The 24,994-nt window shown below is 51.8% G+C and overlaps 8 protein-coding genes across 8 annotated transcripts; 4 read left to right on the top strand and 4 right to left on the bottom strand.

Annotated features, from left to right (window-relative positions):
• Positions 1 to 342: 342 nt before the first annotated feature.
• N7473_006745 (uncharacterized protein) lies at positions 343 to 5,244 on the bottom strand (the record flags this gene model as incomplete). Its single annotated transcript, XM_057152685.1, has 4 exons — positions 343 to 2,045; positions 2,134 to 4,801; positions 4,876 to 4,938; positions 5,038 to 5,244. The coding sequence occupies 4 exons, from the start codon at positions 5,242 to 5,244 to the stop codon at positions 343 to 345; spliced, it is 4,641 nt and encodes a 1,546-aa protein (XP_057007023.1).
• Positions 5,245 to 8,686: 3,442 nt separating this feature from the next.
• On the bottom strand, positions 8,687 to 10,681 carry sti1 (Hsp90 cochaperone STI1; the record flags this gene model as incomplete). Its single annotated transcript, XM_057152686.1, has 5 exons — positions 8,687 to 8,839; positions 8,905 to 9,496; positions 9,566 to 10,271; positions 10,346 to 10,539; positions 10,617 to 10,681. 5 exons carry the CDS (start codon positions 10,679 to 10,681, stop codon positions 8,687 to 8,689), a joined length of 1,710 nt encoding a protein of 569 aa, XP_057007024.1.
• A 224-nt stretch (positions 10,682 to 10,905) lies between these two features.
• On the top strand, positions 10,906 to 12,282 carry N7473_006747 (RPC34 RNA polymerase subunit family protein). Its single transcript, XM_057152687.1, has 2 exons — positions 10,906 to 11,359; positions 11,451 to 12,282. The coding sequence occupies exons 1-2, from the start codon at positions 11,121 to 11,123 to the stop codon at positions 12,262 to 12,264; spliced, it is 1,053 nt and encodes a 350-aa protein (XP_057007025.1). The 5' UTR covers positions 10,906 to 11,120; the 3' UTR covers positions 12,265 to 12,282.
• An 894-nt stretch (positions 12,283 to 13,176) lies between these two features.
• Positions 13,177 to 15,957, top strand: N7473_006748 (transcription factor domain-containing protein). The gene is made up of 2 exons (XM_057152688.1): positions 13,177 to 13,878; positions 13,935 to 15,957. Exons 1-2 carry the CDS (start codon positions 13,279 to 13,281, stop codon positions 15,768 to 15,770), a joined length of 2,436 nt encoding a protein of 811 aa, XP_057007026.1. The 5' UTR covers positions 13,177 to 13,278; the 3' UTR covers positions 15,771 to 15,957.
• A 262-nt stretch (positions 15,958 to 16,219) lies between these two features.
• Positions 16,220 to 17,891, bottom strand: N7473_006749 (nicotinate phosphoribosyltransferase; the record flags this gene model as incomplete). The annotated part of the gene is made up of 5 exons (XM_057152689.1): positions 16,220 to 16,443; positions 16,523 to 16,892; positions 16,954 to 17,573; positions 17,647 to 17,730; positions 17,783 to 17,891. 5 exons carry the CDS (start codon positions 17,889 to 17,891, stop codon positions 16,220 to 16,222), a joined length of 1,407 nt encoding a protein of 468 aa, XP_057007027.1.
• A 761-nt stretch (positions 17,892 to 18,652) lies between these two features.
• N7473_006750 (putative PHD finger domain protein) lies at positions 18,653 to 20,251 on the top strand (the record flags this gene model as incomplete). The annotated part of the gene is made up of 1 exon (XM_057152690.1): positions 18,653 to 20,251. The coding sequence occupies one exon, from the start codon at positions 18,653 to 18,655 to the stop codon at positions 20,249 to 20,251; it is 1,599 nt and encodes a 532-aa protein (XP_057007028.1).
• Positions 20,252 to 21,523: 1,272 nt separating this feature from the next.
• N7473_006751 (uncharacterized protein) lies at positions 21,524 to 23,330 on the top strand (the record flags this gene model as incomplete). The annotated part of the gene is made up of 3 exons (XM_057152691.1): positions 21,524 to 21,980; positions 22,047 to 22,542; positions 22,619 to 23,330. 3 exons carry the CDS (start codon positions 21,524 to 21,526, stop codon positions 23,328 to 23,330), a joined length of 1,665 nt encoding a protein of 554 aa, XP_057007029.1.
• Positions 23,331 to 23,662: 332 nt separating this feature from the next.
• N7473_006752 (Bcboa17) lies at positions 23,663 to 24,484 on the bottom strand (the record flags this gene model as incomplete). The annotated part of the gene is made up of 1 exon (XM_057152692.1): positions 23,663 to 24,484. The coding sequence occupies one exon, from the start codon at positions 24,482 to 24,484 to the stop codon at positions 23,663 to 23,665; it is 822 nt and encodes a 273-aa protein (XP_057007030.1).
• Positions 24,485 to 24,994: the final 510 nt, after the last annotated feature.

Consider the following 24,994-nt stretch of genomic DNA (forward strand, 5'->3'; position numbering starts at 1 on the left):
GACTGTAATCCAATTGGTAGGTACCAGCCCTGGCTACAGATAGCAAACATATACCAGAGAGACATTGCATTATATCCATGGAGAGAAGAAGAAATTAAAAAAAAAAACTCGAATTCAAAGAGTGAGAAAGAAAGAAAAAGAGGAAAAAGGATATCACATAACAAGACTCAAGACTACTCCCAACCTTGAACCAACAGGGCAATCATTTAGGTTAACTTAGCTTCTTCCAACCGTATCCAACCCACTCAACAGACCCATTCATCATAAAAGAATTGAAGTCCTCCATTGTATTCCAGCCCTTTACCCCAACCATACCCAGACAAGTGAAGCAGGCCAGGCCACTCACGCCCCACTAACACTCCTCTTACTCAAGAAGCTGCGTCTCGGCATCTTCCCGGCCGGACTATCCCCCTCATCGCCCCCCGCCGTAGAATGCGAAGTCGTAGGCCTCAACCCCGCCGACTCAGGTGCATCAAAACTCGACCTAACAACGACAGACCCAGACCCAACGACAACGGGCTTATCGACACCCGCCTCAGATCCCTGATCCGCAACAAGGAAGAATCCCTCGCCAAGGACTTCGTCCGAACCAAAGGTTGAATGATCCACGACACGAATCTGATACTGCGAGCCTGCAGTGACCTTGGGAACCTTGAAGGATTCATCGTACTGCACGCCGTCGTCACCGGCCTTGTGTGCCTTGGTCTTGTGGACTTCCTTGCCGCCCTTGCTACCCTGGACGCGGACGATGACGCGCAGGTTTGCGGAGGAGGGGAAGCCCGAGGCTGAGACTATGGTGATATGAGCGGTACCTGTGTCGCCGCGGCTACCGCCGCCGAAGACAGAGAGGCGGTCGCCGTAGATAGATGCCGTGCTGCGGTTGCGGGTGTGTTCCTTTTGTGGGGTTGAGGGCGTGGGCGGGGTGCTTGTGCCGTCGACGAGAGCTACGGCGGGTGTATTGCGGGTGCCTTCGACGAGGGGTGCGCCGGAGACGAGGCCGCCATTAGTGGGTTCTTCGACGGCGCCGTCGGCGAGGGAGGCTGTGTCGTCGTCGGCGTGCTTGTCTTTGTGGAAGCGGCCGAAGATCTTTCCACCGATGGAGGTGGCGCCGTGGGCAGCGCCGCCGACGACGGCACCACCGACCTTGAGGGGAACGCCGCCGATGGTCTTGGCTGTGCCGCCGACCTTGCCGCCGATGCCACCGACGAAGGTGGCCGAGCCTTGGCTTAGGCGCATCACGTAGTCGGGCTTGAACAGAAGGGTCAGGTGGATAGTGCTTGGCTGGCCGTTGGTAGGCGGCTTAGCGTCCTTTGATGGGTTGATGAGCGTGACCACGACTTCCCTGGGCTGGAAAGGCTCGAGAGGCTCGAGGTCGACCAGTGCCTCGCCGAGACGATCATCACCGACACCACGATCATAGTCCCACACTTCGACACGGAACTTGGAGTCGATACGGGTCTTGATCTCGGCCTCGAAAGCCTCGTTCCAGACTGGATTCAAGTTCTTCTTGATAACTTCAGTCTTGTAGATGTGGCGTTTGTCGTCATCACCAATGAAGAATCGGCAGTAGGGGTCACTCTTGCCGTTGCTGTCGGCAATAGGGAGGTTCACACCCTTGTTCACCTTGACGTGCAGTTTACCCATATTGTTGATGCTTTCCCGAGGATCCAGCGTCATCCGAACGGGGATGTAGCGAGCGCTGACAGTAATCTTGCTAAGCTCGCCAGAGTTGGACCGCAGCACCAGCTCCTTAGGCTCGTACAAGATGTGCTGCAGGGTTGTGAGGGTGTTTCCGGTAAGCTTGGCAACGGTGTTTTCCTCGCTCGACTCGTGAGGGTCGTTCTTGTGAACCAGGCGGAGAGTCATCTTGGAGAACTCAAGTTCGCGGATAAAGGCCTCGCCAACATCAGTGGAGTTAAGAGTCTTGGAGTGAATCTTGGGCGAGGTATACGCGGGGAACATGTAGTCGTCGATGACAACCTCCAGCTGGACGTTGCTGTGAGCAAACTCGCCATGGTGGAACTTGAACACGACGAAACCAGACTCTGTAGAGCATGGTTAGTATATGCAAGGATTTTGAATGGGGACACGAAGGGTAGCCATAAGCATTAATCACAAGGGAACGTCTCTTACCATATTTAGGAAGGTCCTCCTTGCTAAGATCCATCTTGGGAATCGACGCCACCGACCTCACAGAGGCCACATCCGAGTCCTGAGTCAATGGGCGAGAGGCATTAGTCTCCAGGCTAGCCCGACCATTAGTAGTCGGCTCGCCATTGGTAACACCATTAGTCGTAACGCCATTGGACAGCGCCTTGGAAGCCTTGGAATCAACGCTCGCAGACTTGGAATGTCCAGGTCGGGTCTTGGAGTCCGTACTCTTGCGAGGCGTATCAGTACCGGCAAGCTCGCCCTCTTCTTGCTCCTCCGCCTCGGCCTCGTCTTCGGGGTTAGAGACGGGGATAGTGGGGTAGAAGGAAACGGTATAGTTGATATGACCCTTGAAGTTGCCCTGTCCGTAGCGCAGGGGAGACGTGACAAGTTGCTTCTCGTCGTCAATCTCGAATTCGCCAGTCTCGCCCTCACGAACGAAATCAGCGGCCTTGAGCTCGACCCAGCCGAGAGAGCGGTCCTTATTGATTTTCTCTTCGTCCATGACCTCAACGACCAGCTTCTCGCGAGAGCTGCGAATAGGTACGTAGACAACCTCGTCCCAGACAGGGTTGAGGTTATTCCGGAAAGTAACGGTACGGCCGCGGGTCAAACCAGACAGCATAATACGGGCATAGGGATCAGACTTGCCCATAGCCTCGAGGTTACGCAGATCAGTAGCACCCTTGAAGTGGAAGCGCATCACACCGATGGGGTCAACGTAGCCAGCCCCACCGGCAACACCGCTCAAAGCGACAGGCTTCCACTGCAACTTCAGCTTGGCGCGTCCTTCTTTGACACCGTGCAGATGGAACCAGTCCTTGCCCTGTTCCATCATCTTCATCATATCGTTCATCTTGATCTGGTAACGTCCGATGATAGGATCAGCCATGAGATCGCGGTCGTCCTTGATGATCAGACCCAGACGGGCGTTCTTGCGGTCCGTGACGAGGAATTCCTTGGAGGCATTCTGGAAAATGGGGTTGTTGGTGCGCTTCAGCTTGTTGGTGATGTGGATTTCCTTGCCGTTGAGCAGCAGCACGGCGTACGGGTTCAGCTTGCCAACAAAGCTCTTGCTGCCATCCAAATCCTTGGCTTGCTCGACGGTGAATTGCGCAATACCGGTGTTCATCTCTGGTGGGGGTTCCGTCTCGCCGGACTCCAGCTTGCTACCTTCGAGAACGGGGAAGAAGCGGATGTCGGCTTGAACGGCACCACGGTGACGGCCGCTAGCCATAACTTCCAGGTAGATACCCTCGTGCAAGGGTTCATCCTCGAGCTTGCTGAGGGCGAAGGTGGCGGTTCCCAGTTCCTTATCCTTGCGGTACTCATTCCAGTCGTAGGGTACGATGGTCAGGGCGTCGGAGAAACCAGTGATAATAACATAGATAGTCTCGTTCCATCGGGGGCTGTCGGTATCGTGCACGGTCTTGGTACGGCCCAGCTCGGTGCGGTTGTTTAGCGACACGACCGCATACGGGTCGGGAGTACCTGAGAACTTGTCCGGGTTCTTGAGCTGGTGGGCACCGTGCAGAGTCACGGCAACCACACCAATTGCCTGGTCGACGGGGTTGCCTGCAAGCATCTTGGCAATTTCAATGGGGAAGACGTTCGGGTCGTACATCATAGGTTGCAGGTTGTTGTGGATTTGCTCCTTGATGAAGCTCTCCAGACCGGGGATGAAGTTGATATCGAAGCCCAAGTGGTCACCACCAAGAGGCTTGCAGACGTAGTCGATTTCGGGCTTGCTCAAGAAGCAGACATCCACGCGCTCGATGTGGGGGAACGGCAGCTGGAGCTTGACCTTGACGCGCATGAGACCGGAGCAGGCCATGTCCTCAACAATGACGTCCAGACCCTTGCTGACCATACCCTTACCAACGCGAACCTCCAGAACAACCTTGGGGTTGATCTTGTCCTTCAGCTGGCGCGCGGTCAAATCCATGGTGTCATTAGGCGTGAAACTGAACTTCCAGTCCATGATAACGGTATCCGGCTCGGTCTTGGGATAAGTCTTGACATGCTCGAGGCGGGGCGGCTTGGTACCGAGAATGAATGTCTTGAGACGCAGGCTATCCAGGAAAGCAGGAGTCGAAGTGCTCAGAACCTGGTCGACAGAGTTGATAATGGTGTCGCACAGAACGGGAGCATAGATAGGCCAGAACTTGACGAGGAAGCTGTTGATCCACTCCAGACTCTCGGTGTCGGTCTCCAACCGCTGCTTGGACATTTCACGGTTAATATCATCGCGGAAGTTACGGCGCACTCGGCGAATAGAAGTACGGTAGTATGTACTACACGCGGCCATAATGAGCAGCACCCAGCCTATACCACCACCCAGGGCCGCAATGACCCACGAGCTCAAACAGGCAAAGACAATAATCGCGGCATTGTGATACCAGTCGCCGAAAAACTTATCGGGTATCCGGCCTTCCAAAAAGTCCTGATGGTCGAGTAGCGTGCCCTCGGCCTGTTCCTCCTCGGTCTTCTCGGCGTGAAACTTGGGCGCCCATCCGGTGCGGTCGCGAGCCCAGCGCATATCCTCATCTAGATTCTTTCCACCATTTGCGTCGACCGCATTGGCCTCTTCAGCCAGGATCGCGGTGGCCGAGCGGGGAGGAGGGAGATCATAGTCTGCTTTGCCGTCATTCTAGAAGGGAATTGTAAGCTTCGAGAAATCTCGCTGTAGACAACCTGCAAAAGAAACCAAACTGTGGCTCTTACCTTGTCTGTAATCACAGCCATGCCCTCAGGCTTATTATCGCGGTGAAGCCCTGGCGGCAATCGCTATTTCAGAAGCTGCAATTAGCATATGCGCGTTCACTCCGATCGAGAACCAATCGTTCTTGTTGCATCCTCGTATCTGATCGCTGTTACAAGACCTACCGATTCAGCGGCTTCTGCCTTAGCTTCGGGCGACGCATCAGGATCGAATTGGTATGCCACACCACCAGCCTCGCGAGTCTCTCTAACAAGGGCTTCCTCGATCTTGTCCGGGTTCACTTTCGATTGAGGATCCTCAGCCAACTCGGTCGCAGCCTCAATGATGCCTTCCTCCTTCAGCTCCGTCTTCTCCGCGTCGACGGACGCCATGTCGGCGGTCGGGGTATGTGGAATAGGGCCTCACACGGACGCGGGATCGTAAGGAATGTAGGATGCTCTGGGACCTGCAATGAAACGGATGAGCTTGTTAGACTTGCGCCGATTGAAGTTGGTTGGATGGTAGTATGGTGTGGTGTGGTCGGAGGGGAATCCGGGGATTGGATTGGTCTTGGTGAGGGGGAATGGGGGCCCGAGGGCGCTTACTACTCAGGCAGGCTAGGAGCTATGGTGGTTACACCCAAGATGTATGATGAAGGTTGAATTGAGGGAGAAAGAGGGGGGTTGTAGAGGAGAAAGGGAGGAGAGGAATGAATTGTCCGAGGTGGGACCGATCTGTTAGGAAGGGAAAAAAGAGGGAAAAGTTGAAGAACAGCAGAAGGCCGAGAAGGACAAAAGCAAAAAAGCAGCGCAGAGGAGCCAAAGCCCATTGGGGATGCAAATCGGAGGTCGGAGGGGGGAACTTGGGAAGGACTCGCAAGCCCAGCCGCTTGCGTCAAGCACCGCACGCTTGTGGCTGGGTACGCCCAGTACTTGATGTAGGACGTACTGTCGCCATTCATTACAGGCGATTACACTGATAGAAAGCAGAAGCTGGTAATCAATTCTAGAATACAGTATGCCAAGTATACGATAGATTAACCTACGCAATAATATCCTGAGTCTGTAGCCTAATCGATATGTAATTAAATCACTACCTAAACCTGGAATATTCAGCGTCAGAGCGCAAAGGGAAAAAAAAAGGAAAAAAGGGCAGCGATCGTCCCCGGGCGATCGAAGATCAGTGACGTCTGTTTTGTGGGCTGATGAGGGACTACTGTAACTAAATAAGTTGATCCTTACTCCATAGACTTAGTAGCTTAGAACAACAGGGGGTGAATTGTCCAAACCCTACGAAATAAAGTTGTATATAGAAGAACTAACTAATTAACTAATGAAGTTACTACAATGCTAGACAGAGCTACAATAGTAATTGTAGGAAGCTATCTAGCTAACTGGGTCACCCTCGGTTCAAGTACAGCCCGGGCTCCCCTCAGTTCTTAACCAGAGCTTGTACCCATGGTTGACAACTTCACATCTGAAACCCCCCAAATCCAATCTTGACATGAAGTATATCCCCTGCCAAGAAAGATTTCTATAGCTTTATACGGAATACTCCGTCCATACTCATAGTGATAGGGGCATTCTTAATTCAAAATCTGAGCTCAGTAATTTATTCCTTCCCACACTCTTTTCAACCCACTAGCGATAGGGGGGTCAGCCACAGCCACTAACAACGAACTATTCGATTCGGGTAGAATAGCACCGCCACACAATCGCCCATTCCACCGTATTCCTGCTTCGGGCCAAGACGAAAAAGGTACTGGCCAAGTCATAGCGTCGTCCACTCCTTTTTTCTTTCTGGTGGAGTCGCTGTGGCTGGGGCAGGGGAATCCCGATGGCCCCAGCCCTACAATAGCATACCAGGCATCAGCGTATTATCGGATGTACGAAATAGGGAGTAGCAAGTATAGGGGAAGGGGTACAGCAGCATTTATATTTATACCTCCTTTTCAATTTCATTTCTAATATGTTATATTCCAATCATCCCCTTTTACCACAAAGGAACACTCAACCCCCAGCAGCAAAAACCACACAAGAAAAAAACACACCTTCAATAGTCCTTCTCCCCATTCCCACTCGCATCCCTCCCATTGGGAGCTCACACCGATCGCCCTAACCCAGTGCCCACAAGTTGCCCAAATCCACCTGTGAAATTTTGACCTGCCAAATAAAAATTAAAATAAAAAGGCCCCAATTCCCAGCCCCTAACCCAATCAAAGACCCCGGAAATATCGTGGCACCAGACAATGGTTCCCGATGCCCGAGGGTTCGCCGGAGTAAAGTTCCTTATCTTCTCTAGGGCCTTTTGAACAGTTCCAGCTCCACCTATCCTGTGGTTGTGAAAACATCATGCATGTTCGAGTGTGACAGTAGGACAATGCATTGTATCTGTGCCCTTCTATATAAATGCTGCGACCGAAGAAAGCAGATTGGTTCATTTTTTACTGCTTATATTACTATGTATACTATGGCACATAAAGTAATTCAACAGGACGGTGAGTTCTCCGTAACGGCCTATCAAAGTGAAAGCCAGGCCCGAAAACCTTCCTACTTCATAGCGATAAGAAAATGATTCAATAACGAGGCCATTTTTGATCAACTGAGTCATTCAAGATCAAGCTGTGTGCCTGAGTGGTCTAGGAGATTTAGGCGTGTTAGGTGGTTGAAATATGTCCCCACCTGGTTGTATATATTCTGAAATCCAGAAGATTGCCTATGTTACGATGAAGAATTCGTGGCACAGGTACATACCTACATATTCCGTCTATGTAGTAGCAATTGATGCCGTGTTATTTACTAGATAGCATTGGTCAACATACAACTGCCACAATATCCTGCATAAATGGCGCTGGTTTCCAGTCTGGTAAACATGTGGAGACAATCCAGCAAACCTCTGACCTTTGACCGTAAACTCGGGAAGTTAAGACTCGATTTCCAGCCACATGGATCATACAGTAGTCAATGCGGACAGGTTTTGTACGGAAAGAGGGAAATATTCCAGGTGGCTGGTGGCTGGAAGGTCCCCCACCATCGTGCTTTGACTTGGCATTGCGTGTCACTGTCAGTGTCAATGCCCAGGCCCTCCTCTCTAGCCCGAAGCAAACTTAGTACCGATGCAGATGGAAGTCTCACTGTACTAACTTATGTATGACTGTGTGATTGTGCTGTCGGTGCTGCAGGTTGGCAGAGTGTGTAAAGTCAAAATAGGAGCCAGTACCTTGTACATTTATTGGCCTTCACCAGCTCATCTGAGTGGGAACTATGGTGGTAATTGTGTGCCCCAGTTCAGCCACCGTATCTACCCCACTTACGATTGCGTTGCCCTTCAAATTCTTGCTTTTACGGGTGCTTTTGAGTTATCCTCGGCTTTGGTTTTGAGAATTTGCTCGTTCAAGTCCGAGCTCGACCTCGAGCTCAAACAAGGTTATTGGGTCCGAGTGCGAAGTTAGAATGGGCTAGCCTTAGTATGTACCTGTTAGTTTCTTGCTATCACACAGCTAACTACTACCACTCTACAGACTGTAGTCCACCCAATCACAGATATAAAATGGAAAAGCTATACAATCCATACTAAGCAAAATCATGACACAAACTCGATTTTGAAATAAAATGGAACTAGGTACGGATATCTGCAACACAAGCTCGTCACATCTTGAAATTCGTGGCAATAAATTACGCAGGCGGTCCAGCTCTCAAAAAATCAAGGTCCACGGAATAATATACGGAGCACACGTAGTCCGTAGTCCATACTGTATGTGCTCCGCTTCGTTAAACCTTAACTTGACGGCTAGTCTACCCTGAAATAAAAGCATGTCTCCGGCATCATACCAGTTTACCGGCCCATGCGGATCACACCGGCGGCCATCAGCTTCTGGATCTTGATGCGCACAGAGGCGTTCTTCATGTGCTCTTGCAGAGCGGCGGGGTCGCTCTTAGCCTGGTTGAGGATGCTCTGCATGACGGGGTCGTTGAGGATGGCCATGATCTAGATTTATAGATTAGTATCAACTTCCACTATCACAGATCCAACTCTCGAATTGGAGGGCTTACCTCAGGATCATTCTGAATGCGCTCCATCGTCTGCTGCTCAGTCTCACCAGCACGAGCACTGAACTGCGCCTCCAGACACTTCTGCTGCTGCTGCTCGATCTCTCGGGCGTGAGTACCATCATCCTGCTCCGCAGCCTCGGTAAACGTATCGATAGCACGGTTGTACTCCTTCATAGCAACGAGAGCCTGACCCTTGCGCATGTAAGCGCGGATGAACTTGCTGTCGCGGGCAATAGCCTCGTCACAGTCCTGCACAGCCTGGGGGAATGCCATCAGCTTGATCAGAGCGGCGGCACGGTTGGAGTAGCCTCGGGGGTCGGTGGGGGCGCGCTTGGTCATCTCGGTGAAGGCGTCAACGGCGCCGGGCCAGTCGGCGGCCTGGAACTTCTGCTGGCCGAGCTCGCGGGCCTTTTCGGCAAGGCCGGCATCAACGTAGGCGTCCTTCTCGGCGGTGAGCTTGGTCTTCTCGGCGGCGCGGAGCTTGGTGAGAGCTTCCGGGGTGCGGTGCTCCATGAGGGACTTGTTGTAGTAATCGATGGCCTGGGTAAGGTCGCCCAGCTTCTCGTAGGCAGAGCCAATACGGGTGAAAGCCCTGTTTGAGTGTTAGTAAAAAGCAGTCTTCCCCATGACAGATGATTTTGTCTGATGGTGGATATCCTACTTGGCAATTGTCTGGAAGGGGGCGCGTAGATCACGGCCCTCCTCAACAGCCTTCTGGCAGGTCTCAATAGTGCCCTGGTAATCGCCCTTCTCGAACTTGGCAGCACCGATGTTGTTCAGGTAGGTGATATCCTTGTTCAACTCCCAGGCCTTCTCGTAGTGCTCAATAGCCTTGTCGAGCTCCTTCTTCTTGTAGTAATCGTTACCAATCTTCTTCTCGGCATCACCGGCTTCTTGAGCCTTCTTCTTAGCAATGGCCTCCTCATCCTCGGGCTCGGGGGTAGGCTCCTTCTTAGGCTGTGGGGGAGCGGGTTTGGTCTCTGGCGTAGGCTCGGCCTGAGCACCGGCAGGGCCACCCTCGGGAGCACCGAAGCTCATATCAATACCCAGAAGCACACTCATCACCTGCAGGAAGCGCGGGTCACGGATCTCCTCACCAACACTGTTGGGGTTCTGTTGGATCTTCTTCAGCTTGGCCATGAACTCGGCGTCGCCCAGCAGGCTGGCGGTCTTAGGGTTATTGGCGAGCTTCTGGAACAGCGCAGGGTCGTTGAACATGCCACCCAGACCAGCGCTAGGGTCACCCTCAACACCGTCGGCCGTAGCCTCAGCGTTAATGGCACGCTGGACGGCGCTCAGTCCGGACTTGGCCTGCTCGTTGCCGGGCTCAAGGTTCAATGCCTCCTCATATGCGTCGTGGGCGGCCACTAACCAACTACCTGTTAGCGGATACAGCTCTGTGTAGACTTTATCTCAACCATCCCCTATATCTATCACTTACGGAGATCACCCAAACCCCGGTAGGCAGCACCCTTACGGAGCTGACCCTTGGACCAGTCGGGCTTGATGCTAATAGCCTTCTCGGCATCCTCGAGAGCTTTTTGGTACTCAGCCTGAGCGGAGTAGACGGCGGAACGGTTGGAGTAGAGGATGTGGTTTTCGGGTTCGATGGCAATAGCTTGTGTGAACTTCTCACTAGTGAATTCAAGTATCCCATTAGCAACTACTCTTCCAGCCATCCTAGGCCCATAAAGGCGGGGTAGCAAACATACATCGCAGTAGGATAGTCCTTGGCCGAGAAGGCCTTGTTGCCCTCAGCTTTCAAAGCGTCAGCCATAGTGTGGATGTAGGGGTATAAAATGAGTAGTAAGAGGAGAAATGGAGGTCAATGAGGCCTCGAGGTGGTGGTTATGAGCTTGTTCTGTTTGGCCGAGCTTCTCGAAATTTCCGGAAGATCTTTGATGCCTGAGGCCACAACTGGGCGGCGTGACAGTCTTAAGCTCCGGATGCACTAAACCAAATTGGGGCGCACCCGACATCCCCGCTGCGAAAAAGTCGCCAAACGGGTGTTTTTTGTGATTCACACTTCTTTCAATTCTGACTCAATATACCCTGGTCTCCTCCAAGCCAGCTACTATGATCCTTTAACTGGCTCCTCCCTGCTTCTGCAGATGCTTGAGTGGGATATGATCTCTCCCCTCAACCCTTAATCGTTGCCTCTCCTTCTACCTTCGCCCTCCCAGCCGAGCCTCCTCCCAGCCTCTCACTCCACAGTCATGGCGTCTCGTGTGACCGAGATCGCCTCGCGGCTTTACGACGCCTGCCTCGAGCGATTTGAAGCCGACCATCTCTTCTATCAGCAAGACCTGCTCGCCCTCGATGTCATTCCCAAGGGAGAAATTGACCTGCTGCTGAAATGCGCTCAGTCGCTGGTCGATCAAAAATTGTTCCGACTTCTCCAAGGCTCAAATAACCGCCTCGCATGGAAGATCATTTCTCGTGACGATGCCGAGAAGTATGTCTCTCTACCTTTTCATTCGACTTCTTCAAAGGCGAAAATATTTCAAGTGGGGGCTTATTGCTAATTCAAATTTTTTTTCTTCTAGACTTCAGAGTCTGAGCCCCGACGAGAGCTTGGTATACAATGTCATTCACTCTAGTGGCCGCTCAGGCGTTTGGGTGCGCAACATCCAATCCCGCACGAACCTCCACAAATCCATCCTCGATCGCTGTGTGAAATCTCTCGAGAGCAAGAACTACATCAAGAGCGTCCACAATGTCAAGTACCCGACCCGGAAGATGTACATGCTCGCGGGCCTGGCCCCGAGCGAGGACATCACAGGTGGCGCCTGGTTCACAGACGGTGTCCTCGACTCGACTTTCATCAACACGCTTGCCGGTTTAATCGAATTCAAAGTGAGCACCCAAAGCTGGTACGAAGTGCCCACCGCCGACCGTGGCCGCAGCAAACGGATCAAGACCGCCACCGGCATGGCGGAAGTCAAGTCTGAGTCAGAGAAGACATTCCTTCCCTACCCAGCGAATTACTCTGGCTACCCGACCATCGAATGGATTACCACCGAAGTAAACAAGAGCGGTGTCACTCCCGTGCGTCTTGGCGAAGACAGTGTCATCCAGCTGGTGCAAATGCTCTGCTTCGACAAGAAACTCGTCTCACTGAATAATGGCATCAACTACAAGGCAGTCAAGAACCCCGTTGTGGTCAAGGCTGGTTTCAATCGGAAGCCTGCCGCCGAAGAGGAAGCTGGCTCACCTATCCTCGGCCTAGGCAAGAATGGTATGACCGAGGCGCCCTGCGGATCATGCCCCAACATCCGCCTTTGCTCCCCCGGCGCTGCCATCAGCCCAGAGACCTGTGAATACTTTGACCCGTGGTACGAAAAGGTGCTCGGCTTCTGAGCCTTGAGAAACGACGTATCGGTTTGCGAACCGAGTTTCTCGATTGTCGCGAAATAGCCTGGCTATCTCTCGTCTTAGCGGAGAAGATTGCTGCACGACACGGTACTCTCGCAACCGAACCTTACCAACTACTACAGAGAAAGAGAGCTCCTCCTACTCTCATTTTTCTTCCAACATTTGGCACCGTGATCCCCACCGTGCCTCCCCTTTGCATGCAAGATGGAAGGACCAAAAAAAGGATTTGTGCATAGCGATGGCGTTGTTTACTGTGATTATTTACCTCCGGCATTAACTGTCCTTTGAATCAGGCAGTGATCGCTCATATGAATTTTTTGGATGAAGCAGGGGTTACGCTCGATGGCTTTGACACGAGCTGTCTACACGAATCATGGGTCTAGAGATACTGAGTAGAAAAGAAATATACAATTCTAGGAACGCAAATGTCGAAGGTCGAGTTTCCCAGTACATTCTAAAAGACACTGCGACCTTTCAATTCAATTCTAATTGGAGGGCCCCTAGCTAAGCTGAAAGACCCAATCCCAGTGGATCTAAACTATCTCCTCTATTACCAAACCTTTTGGTCTCCAACTTGGCTGCTTGTAGTTTTAGAATCTAGAGCAGTCTCTTCTTGCATGTACTCCGTATATTGCTCTAGCATAGGTTGGCCCAACTTGAGGACGGACGCTTTGACCTCAGAGATAGACACTTGTCCTCATTTACAAAGTCACTTTTACTAGTTAGCATATACTGCTATGTCAATTACTCTTATTGATCTCTATGTACCTATATATCTATGTACCTTTGACTTTGTCCCCACACAAAAGAAACCCCACAAAATGCCCCGGTCCCCGAACACCGCCTTTAGTCCAAATGTCGGGGACTCGGGGCTAAAGCGGGCACTCCCACTTCTGACCAATCCTCTTTTCGCCGATCTGCAAATGTCAACCACCGAGTCCGGCCCTTGAGACACAATACTCGCCAACCCTAATGTGGACGACATCTACATGAGTGGCCATGCCTCGATCCCCGGACAGCAACGCGCTGGCCCTTAAGCGCAAGCTACAGCAGGCCGACTCGCACTCCGAGCCCACGTCCAAACGCCACCACCTTCAGGGCTACGATCCAAAGGCACCATGGCTACACGAGACGAAGCCCATCAATGGATGGCGTACGCTGGGCAACCCAGCGGTCTACAACTCGCTACCGCTGGCGAACATGGTCTCCGCCGTTCAGGACTTGATCGACCCGGATTTTGATCCGCTGACGGCGATATTGGAAGACGAGCCGCGTTTCTTGAAACCGCTGCCGGATCGTATTGCGCCTGAGGATTTGGAGTTCTTGCGCTTTCGGGGGGCGCTGTCGATTCCTGAGACTGGGTTGCGGAATGAGTTGTTAAGGTCTTATATTCAATGGGTGCATAGTTTTATGCCGGTACTGAATTTGCAGGAGTTTTTGAGATGTGTTGCGGAGAATGACCCCGAGGGGAATGTTAGTGTGCTGCTTTTTCAAGCGGTTATGTTTGTGGGCACGGCTTTTATCGATATCAAACACTTGCAGGATGCGGGATACTCGACTAGGAAGAGTGCGCGCAGTGCCTTTTACACCCGGTTACGGGTAAGTCAGCTATCTCGTCGTATGGGAGTCCCTGCTAATAACCGTCGGCAATATAGTTACTCTACTCGCTTGACTGTGAAGAAGATCGCATCGTCATTCTGCAAACACTCCTCTTGATGACCTACTGGTCCGACCCCGAGAACAGCCTGCACCAAGATATCTGGGACTGGATTGGTGTCTGTAACACCCAAGCGCATTCGATCGGACTGAATAAGGACCCTTCGGCCAGCGACATGGACCCGAAGATTCGTCGACTGCGTATGCGCATCTGGTGGTGTATATACTCACGCGACCGACTGATCGCTATGGGTATGCGGCGCCCATTGCAGGTCAATGAGGGCACCAGCAACATCCCAATGCTCAAAATGGAGGATTTCGATTTTGAGCCTTACTCGCCATCCGTGGTGGCTCTGTTCCATTGTCGACAACTTGAAGATGTATCACATCAGAAACGTCTGGCGACCATGTTCATTGAGAAAGTGAAGCTCTGCCAGTGTATTGGCAGGGTGCTCTTTGCGCAGTATGCACCATCGCAGCGTCAATTCGGAGCTACAGACCGCACTACCGTCACTTTGATTCCACGACAGGCTTCGGAATCAGAGTTCACGCGGTGCAGCCAGAAGCTTGACTCTTGGTTGAGCGCACTGCCAAAGGACGCCCAGTTCATACCGGCATCGCGAAACAACTTCCGCGATGGCGAAGACGTGTTACTTCTACATGGAGCGATGTTGCGCATGCTCTACCACGCCACCACCAGTGCTCTACATCGACCATGGGCTACGTACTCAAAAGACCAGTCCAAGTCTCGTCTTGAATGGCGAAACATAGCCCGAACCAAGATGCAAGATGCCGCCACGGGAATCACCCATATCATTCAGGGCCTCAATCAGCTCAACCTAACCCGTTTCCTACCGCAATCAGGCGTGACAGTCATACTCCCAGCTGCAGTAGCCCATCTATCAAACTCCACATCCGACAACCCAGCCGTCCGCGAAAGCAGCATCTCCAATTTCCACCGCTGCGTACAGGTCCTCCACTGCCTGAAGGATATCTACCCAGCCGCCGGTGTCGAGTTTGCGAATCTCGAAGCCGCAATTAAGATGCAGACAGGTAACCACAACTCCAATACCTTTTTCCAAATCATGCAATACAACTTCGACACTACGGCCCCATCGTTCGCCGACGCTAGGAAACCGAGTAGTGCGGACTCTATCGCCACCACCCACTCCCTCCGCCATTTGGAAGATAAAAGCATCCGCGATGCTGAAAGCCCGACCTCCCGTGCACGAGCTGCATCTATCAATATCAACGCCAATGCCAACTCCAACTCCAACGGCCGAACTCACAGCCAACAACACAACCTAAACACCACCTCCCCACCACAAAACACAACCTCCCAGAACCAAAACACATGCCGCCCCTTCCCCAACGACTTCGACGACCACTTCGCCATCTCCAACACCCCCATCTCCCCCTCCACCGAAAACCCATTCACCTATCTCTCCTTCGACTTCGACTCCTTCCCCGACCTCTCCCCCGCACCCACAACCACAAACACTCACGCCAACACAACAAAAGACATCAACCTCTCCCCAACAACAGACCTGGACAGCATCGACTGGACCCAAGCTCTATTCCGAAACCCAGACCTGGACAAACACACCGACATTTTCAGCAGCGATAGCCCGCGCCGGACGCAGAGCCTAGCGCAGCAGGTTCGTGAGCCGGAGCAGGATCAGGATCTTTTCGCGTTTACGTTGAAAGATGATGATGAGATTGGTGGTGGCGGTGGGGATTCGGGGGCTCAGTTTAGGCATCATTCTACGGGCCATAGGCATGGGGACATTACGGGGGATTTGGATAGGGATCTTGGGTTGGATGAGGGGTTTTAGGGGTGTGTAATCTTTCTGAGTAGTGATTTTTGATTCTTGTGATTCTGATTTTAATTTCGTGTATCTACTTTGGATATGATTCACACAACACAGGATGTGTATATAATTTGGGACTATGGCATGGATATGGATGGGCACAGGCTATGGATTCGAAGCATTAGCATATCCAAATTTGAATGATTTTTCACTTCTTACCTACACTTCCACAAATTTAAAGCCAAAAGGGAAATACGAAATACATTCATCACATTGCTGTTCTTTCTCTACTACTCTATTAGTGGATATTATTGCGAGTTCCCGACGCCTCCCCTCCATCTACCCTCTATCGGATAACATGACTTCGCAGAAAGCAAACCCAGCATCCATCATGACTCCATCTAATCATCAAGCATATGCTACCGTAGCAACCAAGCGCATTCCACCCAGGAGCAACGCAGGACAGACACTGTTTATGACCGCCCGCCTGCCCAGCGATTACCCTCGTCACCTTCAAGCCATGATTGCTCGGTGTAGCCCAGCTTCTGCTTGACCTCCTGTACCTTAGCGCTATCACCGGTGTTCTTACCCATGTTATCGCTCAACTTGATGGCTGGACGACCATTGGCAGTGGCGATTTTGATGACGATGTTGAGGGGCTTGGATTTTTCGCCGTTGGATTTGTTTTTAAAGTCATCTAGATCTTGTTAGAACGGGGTCTTGTCTAGTCTCGCATAGCATGCAGTATAGATCGAGGGATGATAGATTGCACTTACTCGTGAAGAAAGTACCCACACCAAATGTAGGGTTGAAGCCAGCTTCCTCGGCAATGGCCTTGTACTCGAGACAATGCTCGATGTTTAGCGAGTCCGAAAAGACAACTGTCTTTTTATCGGTGATGCCCTCGCGGTCGTAAAAGTCGCGCACCATCTTGACGAAGTAGGTTGGGTCGCCGGAGTCCTGGCGGACACCGGTGTAGACTTGGGCATAGGTCTGGGTGGACTTGGAGTTGTCGACGTGGATATCGGTGGTAACCGGGGGACTCGCGGAAGCATCGCTTTGCACTGGAGCTTCGCGGATGGGTTTGCGGAAGGCATCTAGGAAGGCTGGTGTGCCGAAAGTATCGGTAAGAGCGATGCCGAGGACCTGAATGATTCTTGTTAGCCGATGTATCCTTCAAATCAGCAAGATCAGAGGAAAAACTCACACCCTCGCCAAAGCAACCGAGCCAGTACCGCAGCGCCAACTCGTTGGCATTCTCATAGTCCTCCGTAATCGCCGCAATGGTCATATACCACTCGTGTGCCACGGTACCAACAGTGCCAACATTGTACTTCATAGCAAAGTGCACATTGCTAGTACCAGTGAGAACACCCTTCCAGCCTTGCCGCTTCCCTTCCTCCGCAGCCCGACAAAGACCCTTCATCACCAGATCATGTGTATGATAATCTCTCCGCCGACGCGAGCCGAACTCGGAGAACACACACCCATTCTCCAAAAGCTCACAGCCCTTCCGGAACGCCTTTTCCTCCTGGTTGCCATGGTCCCAGTCCTTGTCGCTGAACATGAAATACGCTTGACTGGTCAGTGCCAACAGCGGGATCTCGTACAAGATTGTGTCCACCCAGAGACCCTTGATGTTGTATTCCACGACACCCTCATCCTCGTCGCTGCCAGTGTCTTGCGTCGGGGTGAACTTGATATCGATTTGCTCGGCGGGTCGGAGCTGGAAGGTCTCGAGGAAGGCGAGGTAGGTCTCATTGAGGTATGGGCACTTTTTCTTTAGAAAGTCGTGCTCTTCGGCGGTAACGCGGACATTGGCGAGCTCTGGCGGAGGAGAGAGATTAGATAAATTATAACATGAAAGGGCTAGCCAGTACTTCGAGGGGGTATGACTTACTCGCCATCTGCTCCAGAAGCCATTTGTATGCCCCGCGCCGCAACTTCATGTGCGGGGTCCGATTCGTGAAGCCGTAGGTCACATCTGTCCCGGATTAGAGACTCCGTACTTCGACAACAGGGTCCAGATCACTCACAAACATCAGGAAAGTACTTCAGAATAGCGCATTGCATGGTCAATTTGTACAAATCGGTATCCAGAAGGGAGAAGATGCCCTCCGGCAGCGGGGTTGCTTCCTGGCCCATTCTGCTGGTTGATCGGATCCTCCGATCCTTTCGAGGTGTCAATTGAAGAGGCAAGGCCAAAAGTCTTGAGGCCAGGTCTGGGGAGGTGTACGGAGGAAATCAACCAGCAAGCGGGTGAGGCGGAGGTTTTTAAGCTGGTCTTCAAGGTTGACGCAAGCAACCGCCTCAGCGCGGGGAAAATCCGATATGATCGGTGTTTGCTTTGTTTGCATGGACTAGTGCATGATGTATGATATACATGTATGGTTTATAGATGCAGGCACTAGATATAAAGCTGAAAACCTACATTGAAAGGTTGAATGGAAGTACTAGAAAGCCAGACATCACACCTTATACGCCTATCTCTGTAGATGGTGATATCAAATGAGGCTGGATGTTATACTATTATCGTCGAGGGCATGGGCAGCATTGAAATACAGCCTCGGATATCTTAGATCAGAATTAAAAAGGAATTATTTGCGTATATGAAGAGTAAGAGCATGTGAACCCACCAGTATATCTTTTTCCATATGTCGAAGTAAATCGAAGTAAAATGAGCGGTTGTTTGTCTATTGCTTCCACCCATCCAAACGCGTTTGACTGTTTGCCTGCGCAGCAACAAATTGAAAGCAATTCTTTTTGCCATCTTTCCAAAACGCGAAACATCCAAACCTTTTGACCTACCCTTCCCTACCGTCAATAAACATCAGCCCTGTAACCCACCGAATCCCCATCTTCCTTGATACTCCTGCACGTTGATCACTCCTACATTTGGATGTGCGATGGATGCCAAGAATGAGCCTCCCGGGTCACCAGCCACCGCTGACTCAGCGCGTGTTGCAGTCGCTGACTCGCCACCTGTGGCTGACCCGTCGGCCGCTGACTCGGCGGTCGCTGATTTAGTGCCTAAGGTCCGCCTGCGTTTGATTCTGAAGGAGCCAACGGAACCCAAGGAATCGGAACGAGCAGGCGCCGACAATCCCAAGAGTCTCCCTGCACCAAAGCGCCCCCGTGGTCGACCGAGAAAAAACGATCCTCTTGCACCTCCCAAGAAATCAGCTCCCAAGGAAACATCTCAGAAATCTACAACCCCTCGCAAAGCAACTCCGAAGCAGCCCCCGAAACCCGCCATGGCGCACGGCGCGGAGGACTGCGCGACAGTCCTGGAACAGTTCGTTCACGATGCGGCCAACTTGCCACTTGAGATGAACCATCTGATGGAAGAGATCCAAGCCAAAGACAAGATCATGCAGGAATGCCGCGCCACCATCAACTCCCGCGACGGCAGTATCCAGAAATTCATTAAATTGAACGGCAGTCTGGCACCAAATCCCAAGGAGGAAGCGTACAACAAGGCGGTGCTCCAGAGTTACGAACGGGCTATCCAGCTACAAGATGAGAAGATCGCGTTGGCTGACAAGGCGGCTGTGCTGTTGGATCGCACAATCAAACGGCTGGACGTGCAAATCCGCGAGCTTGTCAACGAAGGCGCGCTCTCCAATGATCCGCCACTCCCCTCGCTCTTCGACAACAAGAACCAGTACCGCGACCCACCTAAGGTGTTTTTCCCTGACTCTACTCCATCCGACTCCCCCTCCTACGCTACTCCTCTCAACCCGACCTCCGGAAACGCGAATCCCATCCTCGCGGCAGCCCAGCGCTTGAACCAGGCCACCACCCCGCGAGTGCCCGGTCCCGTCAACACCACCGCGCAAGGTGCACGCAGCTCTGCACCCGCTACCCCCGCTGCAACTGCAGCCGTCCATCTCCAGCAGCGTCAACGCGAGTCTTCCGCTGGAGCAGTCGACACCAAACGCCGCCGGTTGAATGCATCCCTGGGCACTCTCCCCGCCGCATCATCCAACCTCCGCCAATCCTCCCTTGGCCCCGGAACCCCGAAAGCTGGTACCCCGGCTGGCAGCCGCGCTGGCAGTGTCGGACCACGCGCGGTCACAGGCATTAAGAAGGCCTTGACCAAGAAGGTGGCCCCGCACCAGCAGGTCAAGAAGATCAAAGCTTCGGCCGCCAGCAAGCACACCAAGCGGTCTTCCAGCGCCAGCGGCCGCATCAAGGCCTCCAAGAAGTCCCCCGCCGGTGAGGGCGACGAGGACGACGACTCCATGCTCAGTAGTGCTGACATGTCGGACTCGGACAAGAGCGACGTCGCCGACGAGGATATGGAGGACGACGAGGACGAAGACGAGGGTGCGGAGGACACCAAGGTTTATTGTACCTGTCGCACCGTCAGCCACGGGGACATGGTGGCATGCGACAATGACAGCTGCCCCTATGAGTGGTTCCACTGGAAGTGTGTGGGACTGACTCGCGAGCCAGTTGGCACCTGGTACTGTGATGAGTGCCGGAAGACCCTTGGCAAGTAAGGGATCCTCGGGGGTATCCTGAGGATCGTCCTGAGACTTTACTTCATGGACTGGAATTATGTGTTTTTTTGTGTATGATTTCTATGCTAGTCATTTCTGATACCCACGGCGTTCAGGCAGGGGTGTTGGAAATGGAACTCAATATCAGAGTTAATGTCAAATTAAATGTCAAATTCTATAATCACTTTCCAATCAGTAGGATGTAGTTAAATTCTTAGTATCTATAGACATGGACAATCGTTCTAGGTCCCTGTAAATAGCTACCACTGTTACCCTCCAAGTCACGTGGGGCAAACCCCCCTCTCAGCCCATCTGAGCGTTAACCAATAAATATGACTTTTCATCATTCTCAATCAGTTACAACAACTATGCTATCCAGTCCAAGATAAATGGTTGCGCTTAAAGAGGCAGGTGTAGCTTGCAAATGGCAATGTCTTGGCATCAGCTTATGGGTTTACTAGTCCATGTCAGATACTACAGAAAACTAGTAGATCGATTCCATTTTTCTACTAAGTATCTACTAAATTGCACGTCACCCTTTTACCTCCATTACTTGTAGGTCCAAACCTCGGTAATCACGTGAGCCCCATACTATTGACCGTTCTGGTCTTTAACCTGATAATGTTCTGCAGGAGAAATGTACTAAATACCGGTATGTACTGTAAGTTGTAACCGTTTGTAACAGTGACAACTCGGTAGCGATCCCGCCCCGCGCTACAGTGCATTCGGATCTAAGAACCTATACGTCAAGCTGGTTTCTTTGCGTAAAACCCTATGTTATCAGGCGGGTCCCTCATCGCTCTAGTAGTAGTGAGTCGACTTCCGTCTCCCGTGTATTCCGTGTATTCCGTGCATTTTCGCGTCATTTTCCCAACTCCGCAGAGAACTATCATCAAGGTACAGGGTAGGTACTGGCGCACTACAGTATCTTATCATTTCTCGGATCTTTAGCTTGTCTTCTCGTTCAATCAAGGAAGATAGGATACCGAGGCACAGGCGCAAAGGCCCCGCCTGCAAGGCAACCAGTCCAATCCAATCACTCTACCGGAACACACGAGCCAGGGGAGAGGAAGTTTAGCTCAAAGATTTGATTCGATTCGCGGTCCGGCGACTGACTGGGATCATTGCGAGGAACCAGGATGCAAATTGTCTCTTGCTGAGCTAGTCCCAATCCCGCTGCTTGAGGGAGGGGTGCCTATCAACAAAAGGAAAAAGGGGATATATTGAAATTGCAAAGTGTCAGTCCAGGCCGGAACGGGTCGTTTCAATATTATGTCCCGGCGAGCACCGGCGGCGAAGAAACAGCAGACCCTGCAATTTGTCACTATAGACCCCTCGTCTGATCAGGGAAGTTCTCATATCCGTCGGATAGTACGGTCTCATGCGGGAGGATGGATATGGCGACAACTTCGAGACAGTCAAGATAATCCTCAACCAGACCCCGAGGAGGAGGAGGAGGAGGATGAACTTGAGGCTGGTCCCTCCGTGCGAGAGGAGAGTCAGGGTCGACGTCAGTCGACTTCTCAACCCAGGAAGCCGAGTCCTTCGGTAGTGGGGTCGTTATGGGAGGCACCGAGGGAGTTTGCTCCCGAGCTCGTTCAAAGAGCTGGCAATGGGGGACGTCCGATGCAATTGAGCAGAGTCAGTTCTGAAAAGCTGGATCCGTTCCAGAGTTACATATCAACATCACCTCTACCGAGCGGACTCGTTAGCAATTCAAATAAATACTGTAAGCCTCCTCCTCCAAAGACACTCACTCACCACATCTTCATCATTAACTAACCCATCCTCCCAGGCCTATCGGTACTTTGGCCCGGCCTCATGCCAAGATCCTCCTTAATCGGGGGCGCCCCTCACGCAGGCATTGAAGGCTGGTTCTCAATTTCCCTCGGCCACCCAGCCCTCCACAGCGCAATGTTATTCGGCTCATACTCGCACCGCCGAATAATGTGGCTGCAAAAACGACAAAGCGACTTCAGCGCCGAAGACGAGAAACAAATGGCGATCTGTGAAGCGGATTCCATCACAAGGATCAATTTGGCCATTCAGAATCTGTCCGAGGCTCTCACCGATGCGATTATCCTGTGCGTTCTTTGCATGGCGAATAATAAGAATGAACCTCCGCTGGGTCCGGATAACCTGGAGTCACCGTTTCAAGCGCCACTGCGTAGTTTGCAGTGGCTTGATGTGTATGGGCGGTTGAAGCCGCATCCTGTGCATCAGATTGGTTTGGTCCAGTTGGTGCAATTGAAGGGGGGCTGGAGAAGATTAAGCTACCTGGGCTTGCTGGGGTGATTGCATTGTAAGTACACAGCGTATTCCAGTCTGTTTGCAAGAGGGAGATGATACTAACTTTTGAAAATATAGCTCCGGCGTTCTAGGTGCTAGCAGGTTATTATCACCGCCACTTTTCTCGTACATCTGCATTCACGAAGGAGAATACCTCACGTTGCGGGATATCATCGACTCCCAGCACCCCGTACCAACCGTGGATCCAAACCTCATCGCCGAACTACCCATCACCTATGACATGCAGGAAATCTTCCGAGCAGCGCGTGCATATTTCGCTCTGGTTGACAAATACCAAGATGGGATTCACGTACCGCTAGACACATTGGCCGATTGTCGGAATTTGATCCAATGGCACATAATGTCGTTATTGTCTGGAAGTCAGCTGGGTGCAAGATTAATAGATGCCTACCCTCTATATGAGTCCTGTCGTCTGGCACTGGTCATTCTGGGCGTGTCAGTGATTTTCCCACTTCCCCCTCAGTCTGCTCCGCTGTTAGAATTGTCTCGGATGTTACAGGCAGAGCTCCAATCGACCAAGGATTTTGCCAAGGTTTATTCGTCGGTGAGCACGAAACTTGTGTACTGGTGTTTGGTTCTTGGTGGTATCGCTGCAACTGGGTCCTCAGAGAGACGGTGGTATGTCGAGGAGATCCGGCGCCTTGCGGGGCCGTATGGTCTGCGTGAGTGGGATAGTATGAAACAAGATTTGAAAACGATATTGTGGCTGGATAGGGCATGTGACTTTGGTGGGAGGTTGTTGTGGGAGGAAGCGTTGCGTTTGCAGTGATGTTTCGTTGCCTGATAAACCTGTATTCCGCATAGATGTTTAGCATATTCAAGCGAATTGAGAATTGATCATAGGTAGAGCATGCTCTACTAGGAGAAAAGCTCTGCGTAGAAAGCCAATCGAGATTTTTATTATAGTAAAGCGGGCGTATAGTAGAACCCAGCTGCCCTGTAGATATTTCCCAGGTCAATATTCAGTCAACAGATTAGAGAAGGTTAACTAACATTTGCCATCTATTCCTTTAAAAATCCCATCCCCAACCCCAACCGCGTATCCCATGGGATATCGAAAAGCATTCCGGAATTGACGACTTTTCCCAGTATGGCGTTAAACTAAGCCGAAGAAAGACTCAGCTCGCGCCACTTCTCATCGGACGCAGCAAGCGCCTCGCCAACAGACTTAGCATAAGGAACCGCATCAGGCCCAATAACAAGACGCAACGGAGGCTCCTCCTCATCCAAAAGCTTCAGAATAATTTGTCCAATCTTGCTAGGAATCGAAGGCTCGTTTCCAGACATCGAGCGCAGATGCTCAACCATAGCACCAACCGACTGCTGATAAGGCTCACTAATAGGAGGAATCCCCATAGAAGCACCAGCCCAATCAGTCCGAATACCACCAGGCTCAAGAACAGTAATCTTAATACCGAACGGAGCAATCTCCCTCGAAAGAACCGTCGAAAACCCACCAACAGCCCACTTAGAGCATTGATAAGCCGCAAGCCCGGGAGAACCCAAACGGCCACCAACCGAGGAAATCTGGAAGATATGGCCAGACTTCTGTTGACGCATGATAGGAACGACTGCTTTTGTGACGTACACCACGCCGAAGAGGTTGGCGTCGACTTGTCTGCGGAAATCATCGATATCAATGTCCTCGACAGAGGCGGTATTGGCGTATCCGGCGTTATTGACGACCACGTCGATACGGCCGAATTTTTCGTGGCCGGTCTTCACGGCTGCAATGGCTTGGTCATTGTTGGTGACGTCGAGGGCGACGGGGAGGACTCTGTCAGCGCCGTATTTCCCGACGAGGTTGGCGAGTTGTTCGGGCTTGCGTGCGGTTGCGATGACGGAGTCTCCGTTGTTAAGGGCGGCTTCGGCGACGGCGAGGCCAAGGCCGCGAGAGGAGCCGGTGATGAACCAGACCTTCATGGTGAGAAATGTGAATTGGAGGAAGTAGTAGAAGATGTTTTTGAACTGTGATGGATGATAGGATGAATGTTGAAGGGAGGATACCAGGACTTTATATGTGAAGATCACTCTGCATCAGCAGCTGTCACCAGCCCGCTAGCCCGTTGACATCGGCGTTAACGTTCGGAGACGACCATTTAAAGTCCACCATGCATGGGGTACCCGTGATCTAACCTTCAGTGGGTGCCCGTTTAAGATTGAGTTCTATGCACGGGATATATGGAACTAGAACGCTTAGTACTCCGCTAGTCCTAACGAGTATCACCGCTGAGTGGCTAGAATCTACGATGCGGCCATCATATGGACCCCTCGGAATCGAGCCGAAGTGAATAAGTTGCCACATCGTCATCTCGTGTGGTCCGTGGGATCATGAATGACCAGGGTCTTTGATTCACTGAATCTTGTCTCTTTTGGGTAATTGGACCATATGCTCGATCGAGTTAGTAACCTGTCAGCATGGGAGTAGTTGGG

Source organism: Penicillium subrubescens (assembly GCF_028828155.1).
Source record: "Penicillium subrubescens strain IBT 31985 chromosome Unknown utg000005l_segment0_segment0, whole genome shotgun sequence".
Taxonomy (NCBI): domain Eukaryota; kingdom Fungi; phylum Ascomycota; class Eurotiomycetes; order Eurotiales; family Aspergillaceae; genus Penicillium; species Penicillium subrubescens.